The sequence below is a fragment of the Falco peregrinus genome, chromosome 16 (assembly GCF_023634155.1).
Source record: "Falco peregrinus isolate bFalPer1 chromosome 16, bFalPer1.pri, whole genome shotgun sequence".
Lineage (NCBI taxonomy): Eukaryota > Metazoa > Chordata > Aves > Falconiformes > Falconidae > Falco > Falco peregrinus.
The window spans coordinates 1,957,761-1,976,497 of NC_073736.1; the positions used below are offsets into that span (position 1 = coordinate 1,957,761).

General features: G+C 46.9%; 2 protein-coding genes across 7 annotated transcripts in view; one reads left to right on the forward strand and one right to left on the reverse strand.

The window, feature by feature from the left end:
• The window catches only part of CEPT1 (choline/ethanolamine phosphotransferase 1), a 32,047-nt gene extending 29,701 nt beyond the window's left edge, over window positions 1-2,346 (reverse strand). For 2 of the 4 annotated variants that reach the window (XM_005239601.3, XM_055820055.1), the window contains exon 1: window positions 1,393-1,472. The gene's annotated coding sequence lies outside the window, so the exon portion shown is untranslated. Of the gene's footprint in view, window positions 1-840; window positions 979-1,392; window positions 1,473-2,224 lie in introns of those variants that run through there. The other 2 variants (XM_027789831.2, XM_013300980.3) reach the window with 2 other exon arrangements.
• On the forward strand, window positions 691-17,144 carry DRAM2 (DNA damage regulated autophagy modulator 2). 3 transcript variants are annotated; one of them, XM_055820057.1, is made up of 10 exons: window positions 691-812; window positions 2,751-2,884; window positions 5,309-5,404; window positions 7,794-7,951; window positions 8,644-8,711; window positions 9,276-9,415; window positions 11,948-12,125; window positions 15,257-15,339; window positions 16,291-16,383; window positions 16,800-17,144. In XM_055820057.1, exons 4-10 carry the CDS (start codon window positions 7,821-7,823, stop codon window positions 16,905-16,907), a joined length of 801 nt encoding a protein of 266 aa, XP_055676032.1. In that variant the 5' UTR covers window positions 691-812; window positions 2,751-2,884; window positions 5,309-5,404; window positions 7,794-7,820; the 3' UTR covers window positions 16,908-17,144. The 3 variants fall into 3 exon arrangements, with proteins under 3 accessions (XP_055676032.1, XP_055676031.1, XP_055676033.1); XM_055820056.1 differs by lacking the exon at window positions 691-812 and adding an exon at window positions 1,417-1,505; XM_055820058.1 differs by lacking the exons at window positions 691-812; window positions 16,291-16,383 and adding an exon at window positions 1,417-1,505.
• Window positions 17,145-18,737: the final 1,593 nt, after the last annotated feature.

Here is an 18,737-nt window from a genome sequence, read left to right on the forward strand (position 1 = left end):
GTCCCCTCACTCTCTCACAGGACAGCTAGCAATACCCAACAAACCTCTAACACTTGGATTATCAATTGATGGCACTAAAAAGAGCACAAATACAGAGAAGTCTTAAGTTAAATTGGTTTGGAGCAGCTTTGCCTCTTTGGCGAAGCTTAACAACCACCTAAAGACAGTTAAAAGCATTATTTTTTTTTTCAGATCACTGCTCTTTATTTCAGTTTTGCTGTGGCTTTTTACTTCTCTGAATTTAACCCCATTCAGGTGAAAGTTCATCATCTATTCACCTTTCAAGATAAGCAAGAGCTACAGAGCTTTAGCTGGTCAAAGACAGCCTACAGCCACCAGCACAAGGCAGCTGTGAAAAGAAGACGCAGGGTCAGGAACAGCATTTTGAGAACAAAAAAGGATCCTCGCTATGTTCCATCTCTCTTGAAGGCAGGTGACCAGAAACACATAACTCTCCACACAAACTAGAGGAGTAGCAGTAAAGAAGACTAAAAAAGAAAAGTTTGCCATTTATCTACAGGATCCAGCCACAAAAAAACCCCAAAACAACTAGTTGCAAAGTCCAGCGGAATAGAGCTAGAGAGGGGAAGATGGCAGCTGCCTGTCAAGCCATCAGCAACGCACCTATCAGGTAGGGAAAATAAGCTCTGTAAATCAAAGGCCAATACTGGCACAAGAACAAGTACTCTCACTTCCACTCTCCACAGCTTAATTAAGGCAACTTCCGACAGTGAAGCACCAGCCTCAGAAGCTCTGTCAGTGGGAGGAGAGGAGCAAGCCAGCAAGCAGGGCCTTGCTTATGCAGGAACTCGGTAAGTTTGGGAGCAGACAGACTTGCACCTATTCACTTATCAGGAACTCAGGCTTAGCCACCTAGGAGGTCCCTGTGGGCACTGTCCTGGATGACCAGAAAAATGAGTCCCGAGGCAGAGCAGTGTGCTTATCCTCTCTTCCCGAGGGGCTGCTCCCCCAGAGGTGAACTCCGCCTGAGCCAGGAGAGAAAACAGCCAGAGACCGTCTCGTCCTCCAAAACAAACAACCCTGCACCGCCGGCTTCCGCAGGACTTTCACCCGGGCCCGGCCGCCCAGCGGCAAAGGCCCAGGGAAGGGGAGGGAGGGCAAGGGCCCCCTGGGCCCGGCCAGCCGCCTCGCCCCCCACTCGCGCGGGCTGCCCCCGCTTCGGCCAGGACCCACCGCACCCAGGCCGGGCGGGGGGACCCCGGCCCAACCCGCAGCACAGGCCCCAGCCCGCCCTCAGGGATCTCCCCCCGGCCCACAGGGCGCCCCTCTCCCCCAGGGACCCCGTCCCACCCGGGAGGAGCGGGCAGAACCGAGAGGCCGGACCCCAGCCCCTCACACAGCACCCGCCACCGAGCAGAACCCGGCATTTACCTCAATCTCCCCGCACCAGGCGGCGCTTTTACGCCTCTTTTGCGACGGCCGGAAAGGAGGTGGGCGGCGGCGGGGCGGGGCGAGGCCACGGGGACGGCGCGGGAGCGGCTGAGGTAACGGGGGGCGGGGGGACCCACCGCGCACAGCCTCCCCGGTTCGCCCCTCAGCCGCCCTCCACCCCTCTCCGCCTCCCCGTCACCCCCTCAGCGACCCCCCGCTGGCCCCTGGCCCCCGCCCCGGTCCTTCGTGCCCCCAGGCCGCCCTCCCCGCTGCCCCCTGCCGCACCTAACGGCCCGCCGGCCGGCCTGGGGGCTCCGCGCGCCCCCGGAGACCCCCGGTTGCCTCAGGTGACCGCCCCTCCCCCCCAGAAGACCCCCAGTCACCCCCCCAAGGAACCCCCGTCACTCTCCCTCCTGCCCCAGGGACCTCTGACCACCATCCCCCATGGCCCCCCATCACTTCCAGTGACGACTCTGCCCCCCGACCGCTGTCCCCCATGGCCCCACATCACTTCCAGTGACCCCTCTGCCCCCCAGCCACTATCCCCCATGGTCCCCCTTTGCTTCTAGTGACCCCTCTGCCCCAGGGACACCATTGAGCCTCTGTCCTTTCCCCCCTCTGCGCTCAGGCCTCCCCTTTCCCCCCCCCTCCATCTCCCCATCCTTCCTGCCCAGCGGCTCTCCTAAACATTCCCTCCATCCTGGTCCCTTTTCCCTCTCCCTCACCCCGCCCGAGCTTCCCCCCCCAGTCCCTCTCTGTGACCTTACAGTAACTTCATTTCCCCAGCTCTGATGTGGGAAACTGTCTCCCGTGCTTTTCTGCCAGTACTCACGTATTTTTAGATGCTTTTCTCTGGTTAGGCAGGTTGGACTGACGGGTAGCGTGCATTCATCCTGGACGCTGAGCTCCTCGGTCAGCTGTAGCGCCGGGCTGGTATCCTGGTATGCCAGGTTTCTAAAACAGGCATTGGTACATCCTTATGTCATGGTATCTTGTGCCTGGCTTTGTTTGGTTTGGCACCCTGCCCTTCTGCTGCTTCCCCAGCGAGGTAACAGGGGCTTAGCCAGGGCATAACGATCCTTGCCTCAACTCTCTGGAAACTGACCCCCATATCCAAAAGATTTAATAGCAACTTTTTTGGTGTCACTACCATGAAAATACTCAAAATGAGTCATCTGTCATTAGCCTGCAGTGTGAACAACAAAGGCGACACATTTCCTACTTTCTTCCTTCTAGTTGTTTTGAGGATTAGCAACCTTTAACTGTTGTTATCAGTTTGACCCTGACAATAAATAGCGCAAATGAACAGGTTCAATCCCTTTCTGACTCATCCCTATCCGACCTTTGTATTTACTTAGGAACGCACAGGGCAAACTGCTTTGTCTTTCTTCCTTCAACACAGTGTCTGTTGGAGCATTTTGCTGGAGAGAAAAAGGAGTATCCCCGAGTACAGCTTTATCTCTGTCTTGCTGAGAGCGCAGTGAAGAGGCAGGTAATTTCCCTTTCCCCCACGTACTTGGACTATCTTTTCAGCATTATCATTATAGGTAACATTAACTTTCTGCCATTAATGGTTTTGCCTACCTTTCTTTATCATTTGTAGTTTCTATTCTGCATGCTCAACCATGTGCAGAATGCTGCTGCACACTTCCTGAATTTAAAGGAAAACCTCAGAGATGGTTAAAATCTCCTTTGCTTTTGAAACACTTCCTTGACTTGCTCTGGATGATTTGATAATGCCTGTTGCAGAAAACATCTGATACTTAATATGGGGCTTAAAAAAAACCTAACTTAGGACACAGAAGTGCGTACAGATCAGAGGAAATACGTAAGAAAATCATAGTTACATTGAAAAGAGAGGCTAGCCGTTGTCATGATATAATCAGTTGGCAAAGGACCTTGTGAAAAAACAAGGAGGCTGAGTGTTTTCTTTCTCCCCCTTGAAAACAATAGGACAGGATGAGGTGTTAATTTATTTCAGGACCTTCCAGCTGGCAAATGGCAAGGCAATTCCATCCTGCCTCCCAGCGATTGGAGAAGCCTTGTTATGTGCCTGTGCTTGCCCAGACGCTCGTTCGGAGCCCTGAGTTGGCAGTGACAGGGTGTATCTGCAGCACTGTGAAGTTCGGATGGCCTCGAGCAGACGGTGCCATAAATGCACACAGCGCTTTGCACGGAACAAAGCCTGTGTTTGCTATACACAGTCTGCCCACGTAACAGTGTGAAAAAAGACTTGATTTCACTGAAAAAATTTAAACAGGAAGGAAGATGGTAAGAATTCAAGGAAGATCTTGACAGAGCTAAGAAAGATAATTTATGGGGGAAAAAATTTACAGAAGTTTTACATGTAAGGAGGGTTTGTCAGGGGTTTATGTCTGTGCAGGTAAGAGGACCAGAGCTGCAGTTTTCTGACAGAGCCCAAACCAGCTCTAATCCTGGAGCCATTGGGATGTACCAGCCCACAGCTATATGCGCAGTAAGAAGTGCTTCACTGGAGCTCTCAGGTTGCAGCTGAAGCTACCACACTGCTCTTTAGGCCTGACCACATGAAAACGACCATAATTTGTGTCCAGGCCATGGCTTTGGGCGAAGTGACAGCACAAGCTGTGGAAATGCCCAGCCTTAACAGACTGAGGGCTTCTCTGCAGTGGGGCTTGCTCTGGAGCAGACACTGCTGATGAGCTGCCTGTGTGGCCACATTTATTGTGTAATAAGAGCAATATCCAGGGGGGAAATTGGGAATAGCTGTTCTGCTTTACTAAGCTCACCTTAGTCCACGTAAATCAATCTGTGTAGGCATGCAAATAGTCTCCACAGGTGGAAAATCTGTGTGTGAGCCTTACCCACACAACTTCAGTCACACTGCATCCCGAAGCTGCACCTGACCAGCACCCAAACGTTGCAGACACCTGTGCAAGCTTATGAATATCACCAGGTAACAGGAAGGCAGCACAGAGCCTCCCCTGTGATGACTTCTGCAGTGTGTGAAAACGGCAGCTGCCCATGTGAAGAGAAGATGGGAGCTGTGGGATGTCTGTGTCTCCTATGAAGACAGGCTGAGAGAGTTGGGGCTGTTCAGCCTGGAGAAGAGAAGGCTCCAGAGAGACCTTAGAGCAGCTCCCAGTACCTACAGGGGCTGACAGGAAAGCTGGAGAGGGAAGTTCTTACAAGGGCCTGTAGTAATGGGACAGAGTAATGGCTTTAAGCTGAAAGAGGGTAGATTTAGATTAGATATTAGGAGGAAATTCTTTACTGTGAGGATCACGAGGCACTGGCACAGGGTGCACAGAGCAGCTGTGGGTGCCCCATCCCTGGAAGTTCAAGGCCGGGCTGGACGGGGCTTGGAGCAACCTGGTCCAGTGCAAGGTATCCCTGCCCACAGCACGTGGTTGGAACTAGATGATTTTTAGGTCCCTTCCAACCCAAACTGTTCTATGATTCTATAATTACATTCAGGTTGCTTCAGCACCTGTCCTGCCACATATTTAGTGTAGCACCAGCATCGCACTGGGATGCCCATCCACAGTGAAATGGGAAGACTCCATGTTCTGTCCTCTTCCTTATGTGAAAGCAGTGTGCTGGTTTTAATTGCATTAGAACAGTTGGGGTCATATTTTTTTTATTTCCTGAAAGCCTCTCACTTCAAGTTAAATCTTTGTGCCAGCGAGTCCTATATATCAAAAAGTCTTAAACACCTGTTTTTCTGCATTTCTACCATCCCACCGTACACAAGCTTCACTCCTTAAACCTGGAACATAGGAAAAGCATACTGTGTCAGGCCAACAGCCCATCTAATCCAATGTCCAGTCAGCAGCAATGACTAACAGAAGATGCTAAGAATTAGGAGAACAAATGCTATACAGCAAGAGGTATAGAAGTACCTCACACCCTGATGATTTTCCTTTATATTGCAAAGATTTAGGGGAAAAAAATGAAGCGAACGTGGAACTTCACCAGAAAGATGACTTTGGATTCCTCTTGAGGTGACTTCATTTGTTGCTCTCGTGCTCAGGTATGTGGCATATCGTTTGTTTGTTTTCAGGCAAAAATCTGTTAGCTCAAAAATAAAGTTAAGGTACTTACGGACATTTAAATGCTAAAGGAAATGTAAAATCTGAGCATCGGACTGATTGCTTGAAGTTTTGCATCACATGTTAAGATCTGTAACAGAATGCCACGCAAAATATGCATTTCTCTTTCAAATTCCCAATGTACTTATACAAGGGATGGGATTGCAAAGATATTTTCATTACTGTTTTTACTGCATTACAGTAAAATGAAAGTCAACGTCAGAGAGCAAATGTTATACTTAGCTTAAAAATGAAAGCTTAAGGGTAAGAAAGCAAGCAACTTCAATTCTACCACTCTTTTCTTATTCACTACTTCTCCTGTTAGACACCTTTATCTGCTACCTAACATCTTCCTTACAAGCAGGTGAACCTTCAGTTTTCCGAGTAGGTAATTGTACATTCTTTTCAAGGGTTATCAATTAAAGTTGCCTTTTGTTACCTCTCAGGAGCATGTCAGAGCTCGTTGTTCTTGTTTGAAGCACTAATAGTGGCCAAGTTCTAGTAAATGAGCAATTCTCATTATGCATTGTTATGTGTTACGTGATAAATCTATCAGCCTGGCTTTCCACAAGCTCTCCTAGACATGCATGCTGGCAAAGGTCAGCAGAAAGATATGCCCAAGGCCTGCCTGTGACCAAGTGCCTGCTGTGCACAGTACGTCCGCGTCACGTGAGTGCTGAGGTCTCCTAAGTAAGATGCAAAGGACTTGATCAGCTCTGATCTGTTTGCAAGATTCGTGGACTTTAGTTTCAACTTCTTTTTTCCTCCTGTGAGACTTTCTAGTCTTGGTGCTTCCTGTCTCTTTTCTTCCTTTTCTCCTTCTCCTTTCTTTCAGTCTGTCACACTCTAGGCAATGCCCACCTCCTAAAACTTCTCAGTGCCACACTCCTTCCTATTTTGTCACAACATTATTCTGCTTTTCTCACGTACTGTCTGATCTTTGCCTGGACATCCTTGGATCCACTTTCTTTATGATTTGCTTTTCACCCTTGTCTTATTTCATATTCCATTTACAGTCTCCAGTTTCAACTATGGTTAAACACTTTCCGTACTCTTCTCATGAGTGTAAACGTAAGGGAATGCCGTCAGGAAAACAGCATAAAATGCAGGGGCTTAAGGAAGAGAAGGCTCAGGTGGGATCTCGTATCCTTACCCAAAGGAGGCTGCAAAGAGGACGGAGCCAGGTTCTTCTCTGTGGTGCCCAGTGACAGGACCAGGAGTGATGGGTGTAAACTGAAACACAGGAGTTGGTCTGAACATCAGGAAGCACTTTTTCACTGTGAGGCTGACAGGGCACTGGCACAGGGTGCCCAGAGAGGTTGTAGCATCTCCATTCTTAGGAGATATTCAAAAGCCATCCTGCACGACTGGCACTGAGTGGCCTGGCATGAGCAGGTGTTGGACAAGATGACCTCCAGAGGTCCCTGCCCACCTCAGCCATTCTGGGATTTGAAAGCAGCTCTGTTTAACTTTGTGTTTGAAGCTGATAGAAAATTACTTCCTTCTAGCAGCAAGTAAAGAAGAGTCACAGTTCTTTCTGCATGAGCTCACCAGGGTGACCCAGCTGCACATTATTGTTCTTAGAGAACTGGAGGGAGAAACAAAGATTTGCTGTCAGGCTGGGACTCTCAGAACTGGATGGTGTGAGGACAGTGTTAGCCATTTCACTCCACTGTAAATGGGCCTTTTCCTCCCACCTGTAAAAACATACTAGCTGCTACACTGCCACCAGGAATAAGTAGCCCTTGAGTTTGAAGGCTGTAGCTGGTAGCAGTCAGCTTTTGCTCCTAGATATCTGTGAGCTTATTTAAGTGATGCTTTTAACAGATGTTGAGTCACACAGCATGACAGGTAGTAAATGAGTGCAGATATTAAAGTAATTTTAGGTAATTTCCTCCACGTCTGCCCAGTCGATTATTAATGGAAGTTAGAGGCTCCACAACAGCCACTATCAGTTAAACTGCCACTACTTGGGTGCATTTTTTGTCAGCTTCACTAACTCTAACATGGTGTTATGACACAAGGGCAAGAAGCAAATAGAGTCAGTAACTCACAGTGACCCACCCAACCTTTTTCTGACAGCAACAAATGCTGAGACATAGTAAAGTGACACTACTGGTTTCTTCCTCTGATCTTCTAAGGCTTTCAGAATTAACATTTCCAGATGTTTCTATTTATGATGGCTTCTGTGCCGTGAAGTCAAATGTTCACTTTGGGTTTGCAGGACAACACTGAGAGCAATACAGAATTGCTGTACTTGAAGCAGCTTGTCTCGAGAAAAGGAAAAGTTTTGAGAAATCTTAGCAAACCTTTGTATTTGATTCTTCGCAGTGTTCGGAGTTAGAAGTCTGCACCGAAATGTGGTGGTTTCAGCAAGGCCTCTCTTTCTTGCCTGCGGCTTTGGTTGTTTGGTCAGCTGCGTCTTTTGTGTTTTCATACATTACTGCAATCGTCCTACACCACGTCGACCCTTTGGTGCCCTACATCAGGTCAGTAACATTCGTACCGTATCATAGTATTGAACTGGCCTCTCCCACGCTGTGAATTCTTCCCCAGCTCCAAACAGCAGTTCTTACCCAACAGCTCCAGTCCCAAAACTACTAGCTGTTTGTAGTTATTTGTGTGTAACACTATTTAAAGCTGTCTATTTCTCTGCAAAAGTCTAACCTTTAAGCGGTAGCTCTGTGAACGTATCCTTAAAATGATGATGAACAAGAAAATTGGGGGTGCATCTCCCACCTTCTGTTTGTAGTGAAGCCTCTTGCTGTCACCAGGTTTGGTTGCACCAGTAAATACATACTATAATCTATATTCCCAACTGCATTGCATCATTGCTGTACATATGACCTTAGTTTTGGTCTTTCAGTTTTCCAGCTTCATTTTCCCAGTCTTAATACTATATTCACCTTTTATGGAATCAAGATTGATATAAAAGCAATAGTTATACCAAGTGTGTTCATTCCTTGTTCTAAGGATAGCATGTCTTTACCTTGCTTATTTCTACAGCTCTAGAAACTAGAACAGTATAGTTTGACTAATGAAAAATTCAGGGAAAAATGTCTAGGAGGGTTTTTTCACAAACCTGTTTCTTATGGTTCCTTTGTAGATTGAAATAAGTAAAGTTGTGTTGTAAGTATTTTTAGTATAGATAGATACATATCACTTCATTTATCTCTTCCAGTGATACAGGGACAATACCACCTGAAAGATGCTTATTTGGGATCATGTTAAATATTTCGGCTTTCTTGGGTGAGTATAGAAAGCTGTCTGTCCTTGGAGAACTGCAGGCAGTTCTGGAATGCACAGAGCTTTAAACAATCTAATTTCCTTATTCAGATCATTATATGGCCCATAATTCTCGGTCAAATCCTAAATTCTAAGTAATCAATCTTAATTCTCTTAAACAATTCAGAGGAAAGCGTATATCAGGGATGTTCTCCTCAAAGCCAGCATGACAGCTGCAGATTCCAGAAAGCCAGAAATGCATTTTTAAAAAAACAGACTAGTAAAAGAAATAGAAATTCAAAATCAAGGCAGTCACCTTACTTGTGCTGCGATTATAGAGAGGGGGAAAAACAACCTAGTATGTCTTTCAAATGAAAGAAACAAGAAAAATCTAGTAAATTTACCTGTTTACCATTGTATTATTTTAGTTTTGACTTCCAGATCATTAAGCTTTCCTATTTAAGCGCACCATAAGACAGTTTTTGTATTTTAAATAGTTGCCTCTGTCACTCAGCATCTTCCCAGTTAAAAAAGGACTGTCTACTTGTCAGCTGAAAATCTTACTGCAGTTGGGTTCTTCATTAACAGGTATGGCTACCATGTACGTCCGTTATAAACAAATTTATGCTTTGAATCCAGAAAAATCCAAGATCATCAAGCTCAATAAGATTGGCCTTACACTAGGATTGATGAGCTGTTTCGGACTTTGCATTATTGCAAATTTCCAGGTTTGTGCTTTGCTTGCAATGTTCTGAAGCTGTCAAGTTGTGTGGGGGTTTGTTTACTGAGATATCTGATAAAATGGGGATTTTACTGAAAGCAAAACCTTCTGGGGCAAACCTGGTTTTTTGTCAACTTCCCTACAGAAAACTGTTAAAAAATGTAAGGTTTTGTTTATAATTTCTTACTTATTTCTTATTTGCTTTATCCACTGCGACTTGTGAGCAGCCATTCGTGACATTTTGAAACATTAAAACCCCCCACAAGTTTTGCAGAAAGCAAACTCATTTTGGATCTCCTTATAGGAGATTTAAAAGCCCTAGTAATCCAGATTCAAAATACAGTATAGTTGTGGTCTTTTACTCCAGGGAATCAGGTATCAAATAGTAAAAAAAACATGTACAAATAGAAGTAATGCCAACAAAACCACCCAACCGCACAAGAAGTACAGCTCTGAAAAGTCTGTCCTCTTAGGTATATTTTCCTTCAAACCTGTGCAATTGTTGGAAACACTGCAACAGTTACCAGCTTTTTAATTTCTCCATCCTGGTGTCTATTTTTATTCCTCCCCAGTATTTCCCATCCTCTCCAAAAAAAAAATAATCTGGTATTCTCACCTATCACGCCATCAGCAGGGCCACATTCTATGTTGTTGGCTGCTACATGCAAGACAGTTGTACAATTCCCAGCCTCACTGTGTTAATTACCTGCTGGGTTTTTGGGGATGTATAGTGGTGCCTTTGGTGTTGAGAGGCTGCAGTGTCACCTTGGTCTCCTGCTGGATTATGGCCAGGGAAAAGCAAAGAGGAAAAATTCTGGGAAAATTTTCCCTTCTCCTTTTCCCCAGCACAGCTCTCCCAGTGATTCAGCAGCCCTGGCCTTAGAAACCGCAGCACACTCCTGTTGGGGTGGGTTTTCTTTTGGAGGCTTAATTCCGTTTACTTTTCTCTGGAACCCTAGCTGTTCCTGGCGGGCACAGCCTCCCCACTGCACCCACCATGCAAAAGCCTCCTGGCTGTGTTCAGCTCCATGATTTCCCTCCACCACTGGTCAGGAGAGGATACATCTACTTTCCATAGATTTCAAGATAATCAAAACATAGACAGTGCATGTTAATTTGTTAACTGTTTTGTGTAACATTTAATCTTGAACAAGACAAAAGTTGGAAGTGATGTACCTGCATATCCAAGTGATACTGAGGACTGGTTGAGGGCCACACCAGAGACAAAAGGAGCTTAAAGCCCCCTGGAATCTACTAGTTACTGAAGACAACATGTGTGAAAATACATGAAGACAAACAAAGGAGATACGGGAACAGCCATCCCACACAGAGCTCCAGATAGCGCTCACTGCTGCGCGTCAAAGCAGTAGCACAGGGCTCACCCTCACAGGAGATTTAACTCATGCTGTTCAGCCAGTACAATTGCTTTATTCTAGCTGTGGCTAGTGATCTTCTCTCCTGTAGGGCAAAGATTTCTCTCTGATGATACCTCTTTGCTGAACAGCGCAGGATTTTGGAGCACACACCTTTGCAGCTTCATTATTCACTATTTAAATTCCCACCTCTTACGCTGTGGATGCAGCGCCTCAGATTCAGTTGTGCGCATAAGGTGCACATGGAGATTATGAGGAAAGAGTGACTCCAATTCCTGATCTTAATAGTTACTCAGTAAAATACACAGACAGTCCCTTGCTTTGGGCATAAATGATCACCTGCAGGACTGGCGAGTAGGGAGGCTGCCCTGCATCGTGCAGTTGGCAAGGTCACACTTTCTAGTTTCTGCCTTCAGGTGCCGTGCTTAGCCAGGGATGAGAGGAAGGACAGAACACAATGTGATTTTTCAGGGCATGAATTTTAAGTTGGGTGTTTTTTTCTTGGAATAACTTCTAGTTTTAATGATTACTATTTGACAGCTCATTCTCCTGTAGTGGTTTTTAAGTTAAGAAGCATTACTGCTTGATTCAGCCCTGTTCCCTCCAAGTATTCAAAGATACTAATTTGTCAAACAAGGCTTATTCAAACTAGAGTAATTCAGAGAAGCGCTAAACCTCATTATTTTTAATCCTGTTGTGGGTACTAGAGCTGTGTCGTGTTTATCACATATTGCATTGTCTTTCATAGATGTGCAGATTCCTGGGATAGAAAAGCTCAGCGGACAGCCTGTTGTCACTCATTCCTTGCCCAGCTGCCAGGATTCCTTATCCACTTTCTGTGTTACTGTCCCGTATCATGAACGATAACAGCTCTTAAATTCCTGTAGTTAAGCTATAGCTGTGACCTGTAACTTAGCCACAAGGACTTAACGAAAGCAGCAATACAGGGAGCTGGCAGGGGCTGGCTTCCAGCCAGCTCTGTATGGGCTTTCCAAGAAAAATCTCCTGTGCACTAGCACGTTCCAGGACTGCTTAGCTTGGGATGTGAGAAGGTAATAGAGAGGGTGGAGTGCCAAAGGTTTACAGAAGAAAATTGTTCCTAGAGTGTAAAAATTAAATTTAAAAATGAAAGCAGGTTCTGTACAAGCAGTGCTTTCTTTCCCTAGAAATGTATTCTGTACTACATACACGTGGTTGGAGCCTGCCTGACATTCGGAGTAGGAGCCATTTATATGCTGGTTCAGACCGTCCTGTCCTACCTGATGCAGCCAGAAGTTCACAGCAAAGACATCTTTTGGATCCGTCTGACCGTGTTGCTCTGGTGTTGTTCCAGCATTGTGAGCAGTATCCTTTTTGCTGTGCCGTGTCACTGTAAGACCGAGCAGCCTTCACCAATGACAGTATTTGCATCTATGTTAATTTAACCTACCGATGTGAAAGGCTGTGCCACAGAAGGCCTGTCGCCTTTACGTGCGGCTCCTATCGTGCTGTCTGTGTGTATTCTGTATCGTAACCTGGGAGCTTTAGGGGAAAGGGGACCATCAGGTGAAGCTCAAAAGTGAATCACTGGATAATAAAAAAATGTAAGAGGGATGGTTACCACCCTTTCTGCTCTCCTTCTGCACACCAGAGACTAAAAACGGCAAAATAAAAAGTTTATCACAAAGAGGTCAGGCCGTAGGTTATGAACGATGGGGAGAAGGGGCAGTGTGTGTGAGAGATGGGTTGTTTAATGGCGGGGGGGGAGCCAGGTAAGCAATAAGCGTCTGCTCCCTGGCAACAGGAATGCTGCAGCAAATGTTACAGTTGGATACAACTAAAAGAGAAGTACAGAACGTAGCATAAGAGAAAATACTACTAACAGAGCCGTGTGCAGCCAGCTGGCTCCCAGAACAGGTTTAAAGCACTGGCATTTGTCAGAGACACCATTCTGGTTGCCAGGGTTGAATCTAAAGAGACAATTGACCTCTGATCTCCTTCCCTGCCCATCCTACACTCCAAAAGGCAGGACATTTCTGGCTGGCATTCCCTACAGCATTCCCTCCATTCTGGAATCCATCTTCTCCCTTACCTTTGAATTCTGAGTGCTGGAAGCATCTGTGGGTTTTACAGAAACATGGGCAAGCCCATCCAGAAAAGAGAGGGCTTCTTCCTGTCCATTTAACAATCGGGAAACCAAACCACAGCTGTTCCTCTGCTCAACCCAATGGACCTAAACATTGTATTTAAAAATTATGACTCAGGTTTACATCCAACAGGACTACAACACTAAAGTTACCAAATTTACATGGGTGCAAAAATCATTGCTTAAGTGTTGTCCCTTCTGCAGCTGAATCAAGGCCACCAATTTAATCCCCACCAATTCTACTTATTTCCAGGCTGGCAGCCAAAACCAATACTAAACCATATGCCCCATTTCCCAGTGACAGACCATCTTGCCTGGCTCCTGTTGCTGCTGCTACAAGATTATACAGTCTGCACCCATCTGGTAAGAAATGATAGTCAGGGCACAGGCTGGTTGTCTGGAAAGTGGCGAGAAGGACCCTTACTTGCTGAGGAGGCTTGGCGCAGGGCGAGGGGGTCATCTGTGAGTCGCCATCCCTAGCAGAAGGTTTTGGTGCTGGTGGAGAATGGGATTTCCAGCTTTGAACAGTTAGGAGCCAAATACAGTTGGGAAGACTAAAAATGGAACAGCGTGATCTGCTACAAGTGCCAAAAAACCACAAACCCCGTAGCCGTAGAGGTTTTTGAACCAGTGCAGTCTAACCAAAATTAGAGGGAAGTAAAGCTTTAGAAAGCTGTAGAAATAATGATATATACATACATGTGCGTGGAAGGAGAAGAAAAGAGAAATTGTCAGACTTATTTTCTAAACCAACATCTCATAATGTAATAAGGGAAGGATGGTACAAGGGAGATGTCTGTGGCCAAAGGTGGAACAGTTGCAACTGGTACTGGGCAGCAGAAGGAAACATACCTTTTATATCAGAAACAGTAGCCAGCAGGACTAGGGCGGTGATCTTAAAGATCTTTTTCAACCTAAATGTTTCTATAAAAATACTCCTAATCCTCTGCTGGAGCAAAACAGCAGAATTGCCAACACAGAAAGAGCAAAGCAGTTAATTACCCACTCTAATGAGGGAAGGATGACAGCCAGTTATTTTTGTATCACAATGATTAAATTATTTCCATTGCAGTAGTAAGTCAGGCAGGTAACTAACAGCTACTAAAGCTGTACATTTTAATTAGCAGAGAATTGGATATCTGGCATTCAGATCAGTAACCAGAGCTCCCTGGACCACTCAGATCAATTTCTTAATAAGCTTTGGAAGTCTGGCTTTTCAAATACATGTTTGTGCCAGTAAGTTCAGCCTTTTCACCACCAGAATTGATCTTTCACATCAGGAGGCTCTTGATGTTTAATCTCATTAACGGTTGAAGCCGATATCTTAATCCCATGAAAATCACATCTTCTGTAACTTAATGCTCCAAGTTCAATTTATAAAGGCAGTAGCACTGATGTAGCTTACCTTCCCTGTGCAAGATGTTGAGAAAAGAGATGACATCTCAATTGCTCCAGAAAAATCCCAGGCCTCTGATCAAATCATTGTCATGTGGGGTTTTCCCTGGGCTGCTGTACCGAAGCAGTTCTCAAACCTGGAGTGAACAGAGGGAAACAGAAAAGCTAATAACCCTCTCTGCTGCAAGTGCTGTAGTGTGCCAACCCATCACCCACATGTCAAGAATTCAAGGTGGTTGAGAAGTTGAAATGCCATCAGGGAAGGTGGTCTAGACACTGTTAGCCTAGAAAATACCACTAAAAACATAAACACAAAATGCTAAATCAGTATTCACATGTTATCATAGCTGAAATTATTTCATAAGGATGCTGTGTTTGATCAAGGAGGTATAACAAGATACAGCATACAGAGAACAGAAATAATTGATTTAGATTAGAATTAACTTTATCATGTGACAGTAACCAGGCAGTTGGGACAACCTACAAGTTGAAGGGGATGACGTGAATCAGTCCATGTCACATTGCATGCCCTTTTACAAGGGCCTGTAGTGACAGGGCAAAGGGTAATGGCTTTAAGCTGAAAGAGGGTAGATTTAGATTAGATATTAAGAAGAAATTCTGTACTGTGAGGGTGGCAAGGCGCCTGTACAGGGTGCCCAGAGCAGCTGTGGATGCCCCATCCCTGGAAGTTCAAGGCCGGGCTGGACAGGGCTTGGAGCAACCTGGTCCAGTGACAGGTGTCCCTGCCCATGGCACGTGGTTGGAACTGGATTTTTAGGTCCCTTCCAACCCAAACCATTGTATGATTCCGTTATTAGTGTTCATTATGCTGATGAGACTTTGTGGAAACACAGAGATGTCCTTACAGCCTCAGCCTGACACAATCCAAGCAGAGTCTAAAATTTCCAAGTTGCTCATTCTTGCTCTTGAATCTTCCTTAACATATTTCTTAAAGTGTTTGTTTCCTCAGTCATCTTATACAGCGGCCTGTATGGGACGAATCTAGTGCAGAAGTTGCACTGGGACCCACAGGAAAGAGTAAGTGTTTGAGTGGAAAAGATAAACAGAGAACAAAACCCAGCTACGTTATTTCAGTGACATATGCACCTGGGAACTGACTGCAGTTCCATGCTCCTGCTTGGGATGGCAGGGGACAGTGAGCTTTCCAGCTGAGCCAGCATGCAGCTACTTGCTGAAGCGTTGCTTTCAGCAAAAGTTGCAGCTTTAAGGGTTATTTTAAATTAATCTTGCTCAGGGGCAGCAGTTTAACTGTCTGAACGAGCTGTCAGACTACCAGCCTGTCTGGTCAGCGATTCCCAGTCACTGTTAAACAATAACTGTAAATAATCTCATATGCCGGTGGGTTGCAGCAAAGCAGCGTTCCTGGCTGCTGCCAGGTGGGTGTCTGGTGGAGCCAGGAGGAGAAAAAAGGCCAAAGGATACAAGTGGCAGAGCTGCCATCGAAGGGCCAAGTGTTGGGCAGCGAGGGATCCCGAGTGGGACAGAAAGGGCATGCTGGTAGTCACAGCTCTGCCCACCTCCGAGGTGCGACACTTCCTGGAGGAGAGATTACACAGGCTGGTTTTGAGGGCTTTTCCCACCCCTCCCTGTATTTAAAGCATAAAGGAGCCCCCAGGAAGTCTGCTGACATCCAAAGGAGGGCCTTGAACCTTACTTTCGTGAAGAGTTTTGCTGTTAGTCATGCCAAACTCTTGACTGAGCCTTCAGGTTTTGCAGGTGGCTATTAAATTCCCAGTGGGGGTCATCCCAGTTGTGTGGAGCAGGTGTCTTCCTGGTCATTCTCACTCTTCTGCAGAGTTCAGCACTTCATTCAGAGAGAGTGCCCATATGCCAAAAAATTTTTACTCTCCAAAAGGAAATAGTTGTGCATATGGGATGTCACACATGCAAGCTGTCTTTGTGCTGTCACAGGTTCAAGAGGAGCTTTTCACACTGATTATTTTTCCCCCCCCCCTCACTATTACACAGGGCTACACAGCTCACATCATCAGTACCGTCTCAGAGTGGTCGTTAGCATTCTCCTTCCTCAGCTTTTTCCTCACCTATATCCGTGACTTTCAGGTAAAATGCAGTTAACGTTAAGTGCTTTGCTTCTCCACGCTCTGAATAGCCCGACACGCTGCACGATGGGCTGCCCTGTATTATCGGCCATCAAGGCTGCCAGACCTCAGCAGCCGCAGCACCACACGGTCCTCTCCCCCTCGGCAGGCCTTGCCCCTGCTGCGTTGATACGCAGGCTCCGGCATCAGACCAGCTTTAACCAGCTTCGCTTGCGGGATCTGCCGCAGTCACAGGGGACGTTTGCTCTGGGATGGCAGAGCAAACGGTGGAGTCTGTCCAGGAGAACAGCTTGGAAGTCAGGCTTATAGTTCTGGAGCCGACCAACATTTTGGTGTGCCATCTGACTTCTGAAGTTGTTGCTGTCTCAGCGTGGGCAAGCCTGCTAACTTGAATTTTCTTTCCTTGTTCCTGTATAGAAAATTTCCCTGCGTGCAGTCGTCAGCTTGCATGGACAAACCCTGTATAACACACCGCAGAGCTTTGTGACTGACGAGCAAACACTACTGATAGCAGGGAGCATCTAATGAAGGTGAAGAGAACATGTTCTCAGCATAACTCAGGAATTTAGTAGCAATAATGGTTGATATTTCTAAGCATTTATTTTATATAAAAAAAATGTATGAAGCGATTGTATAGTACTTGACACAAAGGGCTTTGCTATTAATCCACACAGCAATGCAAATGTTATCAGTATTGTAAACAAGCCTGTAACATTTCCACACATGCCAATGTCATGAAAGAATTAAATGAAGGTTATTGAAGAGTTGTGTCTCCTCATCACTTCCACCACACCCAGTTTTACCCCCCGCAGCCCCTCACCCTGCGAGCTCCAGCATTCCCCAGGCCAAGTCCTTCTGGACACACGGAGGGAGCCCCCAGCCCAGAGCCGGGCTCCAGCCCCAGCCTTCAGGGCCGAGCCATGGCCTGCGCGCTGCTGGAGGGGAAGGTCCCCAGAGCTGCCTCATCCTTCGAGCAGCCCAGGAGGAAAGGGCTCATCACACCACCACCTCCTGCAGAGGACAGGAGGCAGCCGGACCAGCTCCCCTCTTGCCGGCGGGGCCCCCATGGAGGAGGAATGGTGCAGCAGCGGCAGAAACCTGCACAAGCTGCTCCAGGGTCCAACCGCCCCACTCTGAATCCCTCCCTCCGGTTTGGGCGGTGGGACAAGCTCACCCAAGGGTCCGCTCACAGCAGCCCCATTGCACAAGTCTAGGAAGCGTCAGACTCCGCAGCCCGTGTCCTGTTCACACTTCCAGAAGCGCATAGAACAGCCTGTCCTCATAGGCTTGATGTCCCCAGTGCTCCCTGAGAGCCTCCAGCCCACAGCCAGCTGCTCGTCCCTCCTGCTGCTTCCCCAAGCTGTCGGACGGCGCTGGCAGCACCCCAGCCTGACCCCACCGTGGGTCAGCGGGCTCCAGAGGTTGAGCTTCACAAGGCTCTCGGGGTTTGACACCCAGATGCGTGCCAGGGTGCTCATACCGAGCGTTTTCATAGCAACAGCCTCCCACGCACAACAGTTGTGTCCAGACCAAGCCAGAAGCCTTAAAAATGCACATTTGCTCCAGTTCTGCCAAAGCACAGCAAAGAAAAGGGACATTTGATTACACACAGACCTAGAGAATCCATGAGGAACAGCTGCCTTCGAGCCCTGCTTAGCAGGAACAGCTCAGCTCCCGTCCTACGTTATTGCTCAAGTCTACAGCTACATAAGCTCCAGCACGCACTCCCGCACCAACACAGCTTGTGCTGACTTCTTCCCCTCCCTGGAGGGGCAGGTAAAGGACCAGGAGAGGAATTTAAGCCAGAGGCCTCCTGGAAATGCCAGCAGCTGCCCTGGGAAACTTCTTTCTCCCAGATTTAAAGCTGGATGTCTCCATCAGTGCTTTACTCGCGCTTGCAGCCTGGTTCAGCCCAGGGCGCAGACAATTCGCGTTGTGAAAACAAGTTTTGGAGCAAGAAACCTGCCAAACTACTGAAGCCAGCGGAGCAGGAGGAGAAGTAGATACTCTTACCATGGAAGCAGAGACCCCAGGGGCTCTACAGCTTGGGGAGGATTTCCCCAAGCATCACACTTCAGCTGCTGATGGATCCCTAGGGATCGGGGCCTCCCTGCAGGGTTCCACACTTGGCCAAGTGCTTTCTAACAAGGCAACATGTAAACCCCAGTTTCTGGTTAACTGCTACAACGCAGAACATGTAACATTTCATCTAGCAGAAACCTTTGCCTTCTTTCAGTCTCATCAGGCAAATTGTTTACCCAGGAGATTGTCAGGACAGTGACGAAGTGCCGTGCATTGCAGGGCCAGGGCTCTGCCGGGAAGGAGGGAGGAAGCCCTTTTACTGGTACAAAACAG